Source organism: Halichoerus grypus, chromosome 4 (assembly GCF_964656455.1).
Source record: "Halichoerus grypus chromosome 4, mHalGry1.hap1.1, whole genome shotgun sequence".
NCBI classification, from domain to species: domain Eukaryota; kingdom Metazoa; phylum Chordata; class Mammalia; order Carnivora; family Phocidae; genus Halichoerus; species Halichoerus grypus.
In genome coordinates this window covers 66,313,330-66,327,163 of record NC_135715.1, presented here as the reverse complement: position 1 = coordinate 66,327,163, position 13,834 = coordinate 66,313,330, and the positions used below count along the sequence as shown (strand labels likewise).

Here is a 13,834-nt window from a genome sequence, read left to right as displayed (position 1 = left end):
GGCACTGACTTAAGAAGTAGGATCTTTTTGCTTTGACTCTTACTTAACACTTCTGTCTCTTAAATTATTATTATGTAAGGTTCACTGTAAAAAATGTATTTATATTAACAAGGTACCATAGTAATACATGATCTTAGTTAACAAGTGGAATAATACAAATGTTTAAAAACAAAAACTTACTTTCTCCCAAGGAGCCAGTATCACCAGTCTTACATATTCTTCTACCTCTTTTTCTATGCTCATACAAACACAAACTTACACATGCCTACATGTGGATGCTTCAACTTATAGGTATTTCAAAGATTTATTTTGAATACATCATAAATGCAAATATGTAAATATGTAATAAACCTCAGATAGGTCCCATCAAGCTTAAGAAATAGAATATTACCATAAACCTGTATTTACCTATCTTTGGTCACATCTTCCTCCCATTCCCAGCCATAGAGACAACCCCGTGCTCAATTTTATGTTTTATGTTTTATTTTATGTTTATTATACCTTTTCCTTTCTTGAATGCCTATTATTTCTTTAGTATGTTTTACTACTTTGCTATTTATGTATGTATTCCTAAACAGTTGATTCTTTAGCTTCTGTATTTTACATAAATGGTGTCATTTGTGATTTTTATGTCACTCAATTTTATATTTGTGAAATACCTGTTTATACTATTTTGTAAAATATGGATTCATAATATGTGTATAAATAAGACTCATACATATGTATATGTTTTTCTAAAACATCCTCTTTACTTTGTACAGTGTCTGACAGTAGTAATAATAGCTAACATTTACTAATTAAAATGGACCAGGCACTATTCTAATTCCTTTACATATGTTGCTCTATTTAATCCTTACAAAATACCCTGTGACATGAGCATTATTATTATTCTCATCCTTACAATAAATAAAAGAAACAACCAACACACTAAGATAATATAAAACTTGTCTAATTTCATTAAATGAAAGTAATTATTACTAAGATAATGGCTGTCTCTACCAGGATGGAATGGAGGATGTGATCAAGTTGTGGCTCAGAGCTTAGGACTGGTGTAGGTTGAGGACATTAGTATGCTGGAACAAGATGGTGCATAGCCAATTATTAAATATTTAGGGATTTTACAACCTGTTCTTTTTTTATTATTACGTTAATCACCATACATTACATCATTAGTTTTTGATGTAGTGATCCATGATTCGTTGTTTGCGTATAACACCCAGTGCTCCATGCAGTACGTGCCCTCTTTAATACCCATCACCAGGCTAACCCATCCCCTCAGCCCCCTCCCCTCTAGAACCCTCAGTTTGTTTTTCAGAGTCCATAGTCTCTCATGGTTCATCTCGCCCTCCGATTTCCCCCCTTCATTCTTCCCCTCCTCCCCTCCTACTATCTTCTTCTTCTTTTTTTTTTTTTTTTTTAACATATAATGTATTATTTGTTTCAGAGATACAGGTCTGTGATTCAACAGTCTTACACAATTCACAGCGCTCACCATAGCACATACCCTCCCCAATGTCTATCACCCAGCCACCCCATCCCTCCCACCCCCCACCACTCCAGCAACACTCAGTTTGTTTCCTGAGATTAAGAATTCCTCATCAGTGAGGTCATATGATACATGTCTTTCTCTAATTGACTTATTTTGCTCAGCAAAATACCCTCCAGTTCCATCCACGTCGTTGCAAATGGCGAGATCTCATTCCTCTTCATGGCTGCATAATATTCCATTGTATATATATACCACCTCTTCTTTATCCATTCATCTGTCGATGGACATCTTGGCTCTTTCCACAGTTTGACTATTGTGGACATTGCTGCTATAAACATTGGGGTGCATGTACCCCTTCAGATCCCTACATTTGTATCTTTGGGGTAAATACCCAGTAGTGTAATTGCTGGATCGTATGGTAGCTCTGTTTTCAACTTTTTGAGGAACCTCCATACTGTTTTCCAGAGTGGCTGCACCAGCTTGCATTCCTACCAACAGTGTAGGAGGGTTCCCCTTTCTCCACATCCCCGCCAACATCTGTTGTTTCCTGACTTGTTAATTTTAGCCATTCTGACTGGCATGAGGTGGTATCTCATTGAGGTTTTGATTTGGATTTCCCTGATGCCGAGTGATGTTGAGCAGTTTTTCATGTGTCTGTTGGCCATTTGGATGTCTTCTTTGGAAAAATGTCTGTTCATGTCTTCTGCCCATTTCTTGATTGGATTCTTTGTTCTTTGGGTGTTGAGTTTGATAAGTTCTTTATAGATTTTGGATACTAGCCCTTTATCTGATATGTCATTTGCAAATATCTTCTCCCATTCTGTCAGTTGTCTTTTGGTTTTGTTGACTGTTTCTTTTGCTGTGCAAAAGCTTTTTATCTTGATGAAGTCCCAGTAGTTCATTTTTGTCCTTGTTTCTCTTGCCTCTGGCAATGTTTCTAGGAAGAAGTTGCTGCAGCTGAGGTTGAAGAGGTTGCTGCCTATGTTCTCTTTTAGGATTTTGATGGACTCCTGTCTCACATTTAGGTCTTTCAACCATTTGGAGTCTATTTTTGTGTGTGCTGTAAGGAAATGGTCCAGTTTCATTCTTCTGCCTGTGGCTGTCCAATTTTCCCAACATCATTTGTCGAAGAGACTGTCTTTTTTCCATTGGACATTCTTTCCTGCTTTGTCGAAGATTAGTTGACCATAGAGTTGAGGGTCCATTTCTGGACTCTCTATTCTGTTCCATTGATCTGTGTGTCTGTTTTTGTGCCAGTACCATACTGTCTTGATGATTATGGCTTTGTAATAGAGATTGAAGTCTGGAGTTGTGATGCCGCCAGCTTTGCTTTTTTTTTTTTCAACATTCCTCTGTCTATTCGGGGTCTTCTCCATACAAATTTTAGGATTATTTGCTCCATTTCTTTGATAAAAGTGGATGGTATTTTGATGGGGATTGCTTTAAATGTGTAGACTGCTCTAGGTAGCATTGACATCTTCACAATATTTGTTCTTCCAATCCATGAGCATGTAACATTTATTCCATTTCTTTGTGTCTTCCTCAATTTCTTTCATGAGTATTTTATAGTTTTCTGAGTACAGATTCTTTGCCTTTTTGGTTAGATTTATTCCTAGGTATCTTATGGTTTTGGGTGCAATTGTAAAAGGTATCGACTCCTTAATTTCTCTTTCTTCTGTCTTGTTGTTGGTGTATAGGAATGCCACCGATTTCTGTGCATTGATTTTATATCCTGCCACTTTACTGAATTCCTGTAGGAGTTCTAGCAGCTTTGGGGTGGAGTGCTTTGGGTTTTCCACATAAAGTATCATATCATCTGCAAAGAGTGAGAGTTTGACTTCTTCTTTGCTGATTCGGATGCCTTTTATTTCTTTTTGTTGTCTGATTGCTGGGGCTAGGACTTCTAATACTATGTTGAATAGCAGTGGTGACAGTGGACATCCCTGCCGTGTTCCTGACCTTAGGGGGAAAGCTCTCAGTTTTTCCCCATTGAGAATGATATTTGCTGTGGGTTTTTCATAGATGGCTTTTATGATATTGAAGTATGTACCCTCTATCCCTACACTCTGAAGAGTTTTGATCAAGAAAGGATGCTGTACTTTGTCAAATACTTTTTCTGTATCTATTGAGAGGATCATATGGTTGTTGTTCTTCTTTTATTATTGTATTGTATCACATTGATTGATTTGCGGATGTTAAACCGATCTTGCAGCCCAGGGATAAATCCCACTTGGTCATGGTGAATAATCCTTTTAAAGTACTGTTGGATCCTATTGGCTAGTATTTTGGTGAGAATTTTTGCATCCATGTTCATCAAGGATATTCGTCTGTAATTTCCTTTTTGATGGGGTCTTGTCTATCTTGTCTGTGTTGTCTGGTTTTCGGATCAAGGTAATGGTGGCCTCATAAAACGAGTTTGGAAGTTTTCCTTCCCTTTCTATTTTTTGGAGCGGTTTCAGAAGAATAGGTATTAATTCTTTAAATATTTGGTAGAATTCCCCTGGGAAGCCATCTGGCCTGGGCTTTTGTTTGTTGGGAGATTTTTGATTACCGGTTCAGTTTCCTTAGTGGTTATAGCTCTGTTCAGGTATTCTGTTTCCTCCTGGTTCAGTTTTGGTAGTTGATACATCTCTAGGAATGCATCCATTTCTTCCAGATTATCTAATTTGCTGGCATACAGTTGCTCATAATATGTTCTTATAATTATTTGTATTTCTTTGGTGTTGGTTATGATCTCTCTTTGGGTCCTTTCTCTTTTCTTTTTGATAAGTCTGGCCAGGGGTTTATCAATCTTGTTAATTCTTTCAAAGAACCAGCTCCTAGTTTCGTTGATCTGTTCTACTGTTCTTTTGGTTTCTATATTTCATTGATTTCTGCTCTGATCTTTATTATTTTTCTTCTCCTGCTGGGTTTAGGCTTTATTTGCTGTTTTTTCTCTACCTCGTTTAGGTGTAGGGTTAGGTTGTGTATTTGAGACCTTTCTTGTTTCTTGAGAAAGGCTTGTATTGCTATATACTTTCCTCTTAGGACTGCCTTTGCTGCATCCCAAAGATTTTGAATAGTTGTGTTTTCATTTTCATTGGTTTCCATGAATTTTTTTAATTCTTCTTTAATTTCTTGGTTGACCCATTCATTCTTTAGTAGGATGCTCTTTAGCCTCCATGTATTTGAGTTCTTTCCGACTTTCCTCTTGTGATTGAGTTCTAGTTTCAAAGCACTGTGGTCAGAAAATATGCAGGGAATGATCCCAATCTTTTGGTACTGGTTGAGACCTCATTTGTGACCTAGGATGTGATCTATGCTGGAGAATGTCCCATGGGCGCTAGAGAAGAATGTGTATTCTTTTGCTTTGGGATGGAATGTTCTGAATGTATCTGTGAAGTCCATTTGGTCCGGTGTGTCATTTAAAGTCTTTATTTCCTTGTTCATCTTTTACTTAGATGATCCGTCCATTTTAGTGAGGGGGTGTTAAAGTCCCCCACTATTATTGTATTGTTGTCAATGTGTTTCTTTGGTTTTGTTATTAATTGGCTTATATAATTGGCTGCTCCCATGTTAGGGGCATAGATATTTACAATTGTTAGATCTTCTTGTTGGATAGACCCTTCAAGTATGATATAGTGTTCTTCCTCATCTCTCATTATAGTCTTTGGTTTAAAATCTAATTTGTCTGATATAAGGATTGCCACTCCAGCTTTCTTTTGGTTTCCATTAGCATGGTAAATGGTTTTCCACCCCCTCACTTTCAATCTGGGGGTGTCTTTGGGTCTAAAATGAGTCTCTTGCAAACAGCATATCGATGGGTCTTACTTTTATATCCATTATGATAGCCTGTGTCTTTTGATTGGGGCATTTAGCCCATTTACATTCAGGGTAACTATTGAAAGATAGGAATTTAGGGGTGCCTGGGTGGCTCAGTCGTTAAGCGTCTGCCTTTGGCCCAGGTCATGATCCCAGGGTGCTGGGATCGAGCCCCGCATCGGGCTCCCTGCTTGGCAGGGAGCCTTCTTCTCCTTCTCCCTCTGTCTACCACTCTGCCTACTTGTGCTCTCTCTCTGTCAAATAAATAAATAAAATCTTTAAAAAAAAAAAAAAAGAAAGAAAGATAGGAATTTAGTGCCATTGTATTACCTGTAAGGTGACTGTTACTGTATATTGTCTGTGTTCCTTTGTGGTCTAAGTTACTTTTAGGCTCTCTCTTTGCTTAGAGGACCCCTTTCAAGATTTCTTGTAGGGCTGGTTTTGTGTTTGCAGATTCCTTTAGTTTTTGTTTGTCCTGGAAGCTTTTTATCTCTCCTTCTATTTTCAGTGACAGCCTAGCTGGATATAGTATTCTTGGCTGCATATTTTTCTCATTTAGTGCTCTGAATATATCCTGCCAGTCCTTTCTGGCCTGCCAGGTCTCTGTGGATAGGTCTGTTGCCAATTTAATGTTTCTACCATTGTAGGTTACATATATCTTGTCCCGAGCTGCTTTCAGGATTTTCGCTTTGTCTCTGAGACTCGTAAGTTTTACTATTAGATGTCGTGGTGTTGAACTATTTTTATTGAATTTGAAGGGTTTTCTCTGTGCCTCTTGGATTTTGATGCCTGTTTCCTTCCCCAAATTAGGGAAGTTCTTTGCTATAATTTGCTCCAATATACCTTCTGCCCCTGTCTCTCTTTCTTCTTCTTCTGGGATCCCAATTATTTTAATGTTGTTTCGTCTTACGGTATCGCTTATCTCTCGAATTCTGCCCTCGTGATCCAGTAGTTGTTTATCTCTCTTTTTCTCATCTTCTTTATTTTCCATCATTTGGTCTTCTATATCACGGATTCTCTCTTCTGCCTCATTTATCCTAGCAGTTAGTGCCCCCATTTTTGATTGCACCTCATTAATAGCCTTTTTGATTTCGACTTGGTTAGATTTTAGTTCTTTTATTTCTCCGGAGAGGGTTTCTCTAATAACTTCCATGCTTTTTTCAAGCCCAGCTAGTATCTTTAAAGTGATGATTCTGAACTTTAGGTCCGACATCGTACTAATGTCCATATTGAGTAGGTCCCTGGCAGTGGGTACTACCTCTTGTTTTTTTTGTTGAGGTGATTTTTTCCGTCTTGTCATTTTGTCCAGAGGAGAATAGATGAATGAGAGAACAAAATGCTAACAGGGTAACAACATCCCCAGAAAATATACTCTAAACAAATCAGAAAAGACCTGAAACTGGGGAAAAAGAAAGGGAAAGAAATAAAAAAGAAAAAGAAAAAGATAAGAATAAACAAAAACAGAACAAAACAAAACAAAAAAACCAGAATATGATCCAATATGATCAGGCTGGTGCATAGATCAGTGCCACACACTAGATTTTGGGTGTATTTTGGTCTGTTAGAAGAAAGTGCCTCCCCCAAGTGGGATTTATCCCTGGGCTGCAAGGTTGGTTCAACATCCGCAAATCAAATCAACATGATACAATACATTAACAAAAGAAAGAACAAGAATCATATGATCCTCTCAATAGATGCAGAAAAAGCATTTGACAAAGTACAGCACCCTTTCTTGATCAAAACTCTTCAGAGTATAGGCATAGTGGGTACATACCTCAATATCATAAAAGCCATCTATGAAAAACCTACAGCGAATATCATTCTCAATGGGGAAAAACTGAGAGCTTTTCCCCTAAGGTCAGGAAGGCGGCAGGGATGTCCACTGTCACCACTGCTATTCAACATAGTATTGGAAGTCCTAGCTACAGCAATCAGACAACAAAAAGAAATGAAAGGCATCCAAATCAGCAAAGAAGAAGTCAAGCTCTCACTCTTTGCAGATGATATGATACTTTATGTGGAAAATCCCAAAGACTCCACCCCAAAACTGCTAGAACTCCTACAGGAATTCAGTAAAGTGGCAGGATATAAAATCAATGCACAGAAGTCAGTGGCATTTCTATACACCAACAACATGACAGAAGAAAGAGAAATTAAGGAGTCGATCCCATTTACAATTGCGCCCAAAACCATAAGATACCTAGGAATAAATCTAACCAAAGAGGCAAAGAATCTGTACTCAGAAAACTATAAAATACTCATGAAAGAAATTGAGGAAGACACAAAGAAATGGAAAAAGGTTCCATGCTCATGGATTGGAAGAACAAATATTGTGAAGATGTCAATGCTACCTAGAGCAATCTACACATTCAATGCAATCCCCATCAAAATACCATCCACTTTTTTCAAAGAAATGGAACAAATAATCCTAAAATTTGTATGGAACCAGAAAAGACCCCGCATAGGCAGAGGAATGTTGAAAAAGAAAAGCAAAGCTGGCGGCATCACAATTCCGGACTTCCAGCTCTATTACAAAGCTGTCATCATCAAGACAGTATGGTACTGGCACAAAAACAGGCACATAGATCAATGGAACAGAATCGAGAGCCCAGAAATGGACTCTCAACTCTATGGTCAACTCATCTTTGACAAAGCAGGAAAGAATGTCCAATGGAAAAAAGACAGTCTCTTCAACAAATGGTGTTGGGAAAATTGGACAGCCACATGCAGAAGAATGAAACTGGGCCATTTCCTTACAGCACACACAAAAATAGACTCCAAATGGTTGAAAGACCTCAGTGTGAGACAGGAGTCCATCAAAATCCTAAAGGAGAACACAGGCAGCAACCTCTTTGACCTCAGCCGCAGCAACTTCTTCCTAGAAACATCACCAAAGGCAAGGGAAGCAAGGGCAAAAATGAACTACTGGGACTTCATCAAGATAAAAAGCTTTTGCAAAGCAAAGGAAACAATCAACAAAACCAAAAGACAACCGACAGAATGGGAGAAGATATTTGCAAATGACATATCAGATAAAGGGCTAGTATCCAAAATCTATAAAGAACTCATCAAACTCAACACCGAAAGAACAATTAATCCAATCAAGAAATGGGCAGAAGACATGAACAGACATTTTTCCAAAGAAGACATCCAAATGGCCAACAGACACATGAAAAAGTGCTCAACATCGCTTGGCATCAGGGAAATCCAAATCAAAACCTCAATGAGATACCACCTCACACCAGTCAGAATGGCTAAAGTTAACAAGTCAGGAAACGACAGATGTTGGTGGGGATGCGTAGAAAGGGGAACCCTCCTACACTGTTGGTGGGAATGCAAGCTGGTGCAGCCACTCTGGAAAACAGTATGGAGGTTCCTCAAAAAGTTGAAAATAGAGCTACCATATGATCCAGCAATTGCACTACTGGGTATTTACCCCAAAGATTCAAAAGTAGGGATCCGAAAGGGTACGTGCACCCCGATGTTTATAGCAGCAATGTCCACAATAGCCAAACTGTGGAAAGAGCCAAGATGTCCATCAACAGATGAATGGATAAAGAAGAGGTGGTATATATATACAATGGAATATTATGCAGCCATCAAAAGGAATGAGATCTTGCCATTTGCTACGATGTGGATGGAACTGGAGGGTATTATGCTGAGCGAAATAAGTCAAACAGAGAAAGACATGTATCATATGACCTCACTGATATGAGGAATTCTTAATCTCAGGAAACAAACTGAGGGTTGCTGGAGTGGGGGGTGGGGTAGGAGGGATGGGATGACTGGGTGATGGACACTGGGGAGGGAATGTGCTCTGGTAAGCGCTGTGAATTGTGCAAGACTGTTGAATCTCAGATCTGTACCTCTGAAACAAATAATGCAATATGTTAAGAAAGAAAAAAAAAAAAAGAAGAATGTAGCAGGAGGGGAAGAATGAAGGGGGGGAAATCGGAGGGGTAGACGAACCATGAGAGACGATGGACTCTGAAAAACAAACTGAGGGTTCTAGAGGGGAGGGGGGTGGGAGGATGGGTTAGCCTGGTGATGGGTATTGAGGAGGGCACGTTCTGCATGGAGCACTGGGTGTTATGCACAAACAATTAATCAGGGAACACTATATCTAAAACTAATGATGTAATGTATGGGGATTAACATAACAATAAAAAAATTAAGGAAAAAAAAAAAAAGAGTGTCTCCCAAAATTTTAAAGAAAGAAAAACTTATATATGTACAAACATAAGGGTTGATACAATGAAGGGATGGAATATGAGTGTAAAGATGAAAATTATAAAAAATTTTATAAAAGGAATTGATATGATAAGAAGTTGTTGGAAAAAGAAAGAAGAGGATTATAAAAAAGAAAAAAAAAGGGAGAGAATGTGATGAGGAGACTAGAACAAAGCCATACACTAGAGATTTAGGGTATATTTTGATCTGTTAGAAGAAACTGTATCTCAAAATTTTAAAGAGAGAACAACTTATATATATATGCCAAAAATAAGGGTAACTACTCTGAAGGGATAGCATATGATTCTAAAAATGAAAAATAAAAATGTTTTTTAAAAAAAGGGATTGATAAGATGTTGGTTCAAAAAGGGAAAAGAAAAATTCAAAAAAAAAAAAACAGTTAAAAAAAAATTAACTTTTGGGCGCCTGGGTGGCTCAGTTGGTTGAGTGACTGCCTTCGGCTCAGGTCATGATCCTGAAGTCCCGGGATCGAGTCCCGCATCGGGCTCCCTGCTCAGCAGGGAGTCTGCTTCTCCCTCTCCCGCTCCCCCCTCTTGTGCTCTTTCTCTCTCTCACTCTCTCTCTCAAATAAATAAATAAAATCTTTAAAAAAAAAAAAAATTAACTTTTAAAGACTACAGAATCATGGTAAAAAAGCCATGAATTGTATGTGCAGTATTCCCCTAGCGCTGGAGTTCTACAGTTCTCATTGATCGGTAAACTTGGTCTTGGCTGGCTGTTCTTGCTGATCTTCTGGGGCAGGAGCCTGTTGCCGTGGTTCCCAAATGTCTTTGCCCGAGGCAGAATTGCCCCGCCCTTGCCTGGTCAGGGCTAAGTAATCTGCTTGGGTTTGCTCTCGGGAACTTTTGTTCCCTGCAAGCTTTCCATGCAGCTTTGGAGGACGAGAGTGAAAATGGCGGCCTCCCCATCTCTGCCCCGGAGGAGCCGAGAACTCGGGGCCCCGCCCCTCAGTGAGCCCCCAGAGAAAAGCAGTCAATCACTTCTGTCTCCCCGGTCTCCAGCCGCACTCCGTGCTCCCCCAGCCTGTGACCGAGCGTTTCTATCTCTGGCACCCGACCCCGTGTGGAGTCTCCAAACCCAGCAGATCCCTGCGGCGCGCTCCCGCACCGCTCCTCCCAGGGGAGGAAGGGGAGTCTCCCTGGATCTGCCACTTGTTGGGTCCCTGCTGGAAGAGCAGTGCCTCCACTGTGCTTTGGATCATGGTTTATGGCAACCACGAGCTGAGAACCCACTCCTCAGCTCCGTCTCTGCATCCGGCTTCCCTGCTCTGATACCTGGGAGCTCTGCCGCACTCAGGCACCCCCAATCTTTCTGTGACCCCGAGGGTCCTGAGACCACACTGTCCCAGCGAGGGTTCCACCCCCCGCTTAGCCACTGGAGTGACGTCCCTCAGACTAGCAGACTTCTAAAAGTTCCAATTTTGTGCTCCACAGCTCTATCACTTGCCAGTAGTGGCCCACGGAGGCCCCCGCCCGCACCGTCTGTCCTCCCGAATATTGCCTCAGATTCAGTTCTCCGCACTTCCTACCTTCCAGAAAGTGGTCGCTTTTCTGTTCAGAGAGTTGTTGCTATTCTATTCTTCGATCTCCTGTTGAGTTCGTAGGTGTTCAGGATGGTTTGATCCCTATCCACCTGAATTCCTGAGACCAGGGGAAATCCAGGTCTCCTACTTCTCCGCCATCTTGCTCCACTCTCTACAACCTGGTTTTTAAACCATTGGTAGCTTGAGCTTGAATTTAGTCATAGTGGGAATATTTACACAACAGAAATCAGAAATCTGCAATTATTTAATCTGATTCATATTAGGACCTCACCCCTCCACTCGTGTAGTTCCTTTACCTGCATACCAATCGTTAATGGGTTTCTTTGCCAGGTTACTGTCAGCGTTCAGTATCTTGACCTAAAAAGTGGTTATAGAGGTGTTCATTTTATACCAATTCATTAGGTTGTACATTTACATCTTCTGTATGTAAAAAAACAGGGTTTTTTTGAGATAGCATGAGCAGATGGGGAGGGGCAGAGAGAGAGGGTGAGAGTATCTTAAGCAGGCTCTATGCTCAACGCAGAGCGGGATGCAGGGCTCAATCTCATGATCCTGATCTAATGACCTGAGCCAAAATTAAGAGTCAGATGCTTAACCAACTGAGCCACCCAGGCTCCCCCACAATGAAAATCATTTTTAAAAAATTAATACCAAGTGTTGGTAAGGAAGGAAAGGGTGTTTTGTACACTATTGACTATAGTGGAGCCAAAAATGTAGAGGGCAGTCTGGGAAATAAGAAAGAGATTTCTTTTTCAAGAGTAGATGGAATGGATTGTTTGAGTAATAATTTGCACATAAATATTTATTGAGTGAATAAAAGATGTTCTATATTATACATATAGGGATTTTTATTTTAAAACGTATAAAGAAGCTATATAAATTCTCATTGCTTCAAGAAAGGCTTGATATTTAAGGGCTTTCGTAGTTCTAGTTACATAGTTAAAGGTATAATTTAGTTATTGTATACTATGTATATTATATATGTTATATATATTCTATATATATTGAATAATCTCATTTATTGGTAATTAAATATTTGCAATTAATTACTTTGAAATTTAGGTGTTATGGAATTAATATGTACACTTTAACTATTCACATTCATTTTCATTTATTGACTCGAGCATTTTTTGAGTTTCCACTATAATACGTATTTGGTATATACAAGTTACAAGGGGAAAAATGCTGCAAAGCAAATAATTACAATAGAGTGTCACTTTTTCTGCACTTTGTTATATAATGTGTGGTGTGAAAATGGAGATGGTCTTTAAGTGAAGAAAGGTTAATTGAAGATGAAAGAAATGTTGGGAAAACTTGGATTTGGGGGAAAAGGGAACCTATTAATTTAATAAAAGTAGGAAAAGTTATTTATGTGAACACTTGATGATTATACACTTATGAATGGATGTTACGATGTTATAATTTTTTTTTTTTTTAAAGATTTTATTTATTTATTTGAGAGAGAGAGAATGAGAGACAGAGAGCATGAGAGGGAAGAGGGCAGAGGGAGAAGCAGACTCCCTGCCGAGCAGGGAGCCCGATGCGGGACTCGATCCTGGGACTCCAGGATCGTGACCTGAGCCGAAGGCAGTCGCTTAACCAACTGAGCCACCCAGGCGCCCACGATGTTATAATTTTTTAAAAAGTAATTCTTTTCCACAAATCTGACATTTGGTGAATAATTTGAAATTACCAAAATCTGAAAATTAAAGTTTGAATCCTCTGATATAATTGAAATGGTATAGCATTAATACTAACAAATATTATAATCCTAATAAATACAACTTGTAAAGAATTCCATAGTATTCCAACATAATTGCATTAAGCTTATTTAGTATCATGAGGGTTTTTTTCCTTTTTTTTTTTCTTATGTTTTCTGTTTTATTCTAGATGGTCCCCGGCCATCACAAAAGGAAATTATATCACTACGGGCATTTATGCTACTTTTTCTGAAACAGCTCATACTAAAGGTAAAATAATTTTACATTATTTAGAACTGCAATATATTAGATGAAGAGGAATTTTTGGCATTGTTTAAAATCAATATTGTAAAATTAGCAGTAACTATTTGTAATTTATGAATAGCTTTCAAAATCCTAAAGTAAATCTTAGTGTTAACTTTTGTTAAACTTGACTTTTTGTTAATCCTCTTTGAGATCATCCATTTTAAGAGGTATAGGAAATGAACAAGGAACATATGCATAAGATATGAGTATAAAGTTTTATTCCAGAAAATGGTCTGTGTACCTGTATGAGAAGACTTACATTATGTATTTTATCACAGTAGGATTTTTAAAAGATTAAGATAAAGAAAAATGGAAAATAAAGGTAAAATATACATCAATTGGTTCTATAAAGTTTTGCATTATTTTAAGAAAAGAATAAATGGTTAGAAAATAATATGAATACAGTTAGATCAAAATATACTAACTTTTGATAGTGATGGTCAGTCAAATATTAGCCTTAAAAGACTAGATACAGTTTTCCAAATATTTACTTATTTAAGTGGAAATAATATAGTCTATGAATTATGAAATATTTAAAGATTTTAATGAAAACATCACTACTTTTAAGTTGTTCTTATTTTTTTTTAAATGATCATTTGATGCCTGTCTTTAAAGTTTTAGATTTAAATAATATATATTTTTTTAAAATTAGGATCGAGGGGTCAAGGAAGATGAACTTCAGAGTATATTAAATTACCTACTTACCATGCATGAGGTAGGACATGGTCTGGGTCTTCTATTTTA

General features: G+C 38.3%; 1 protein-coding gene across 4 annotated transcripts in view; it reads left to right on the top strand.

Moving 5' to 3' along the window:
- The window catches only part of NBEA (neurobeachin), a 694,224-nt gene that overhangs the window by 184,327 nt on the left and 496,063 nt on the right, over nucleotides 1–13,834 (top strand). For all 4 annotated transcript variants that reach the window (XM_078070461.1, XM_078070460.1, XM_078070459.1 and 1 more), the window contains exons 14-15: nucleotides 12,975–13,054; nucleotides 13,743–13,805. In XM_078070461.1, coding sequence (XP_077926587.1) covers nucleotides 12,975–13,054; nucleotides 13,743–13,805 — 143 coding nt within the window. The remainder of the gene's footprint in view (nucleotides 1–12,974; nucleotides 13,055–13,742; nucleotides 13,806–13,834) is intronic.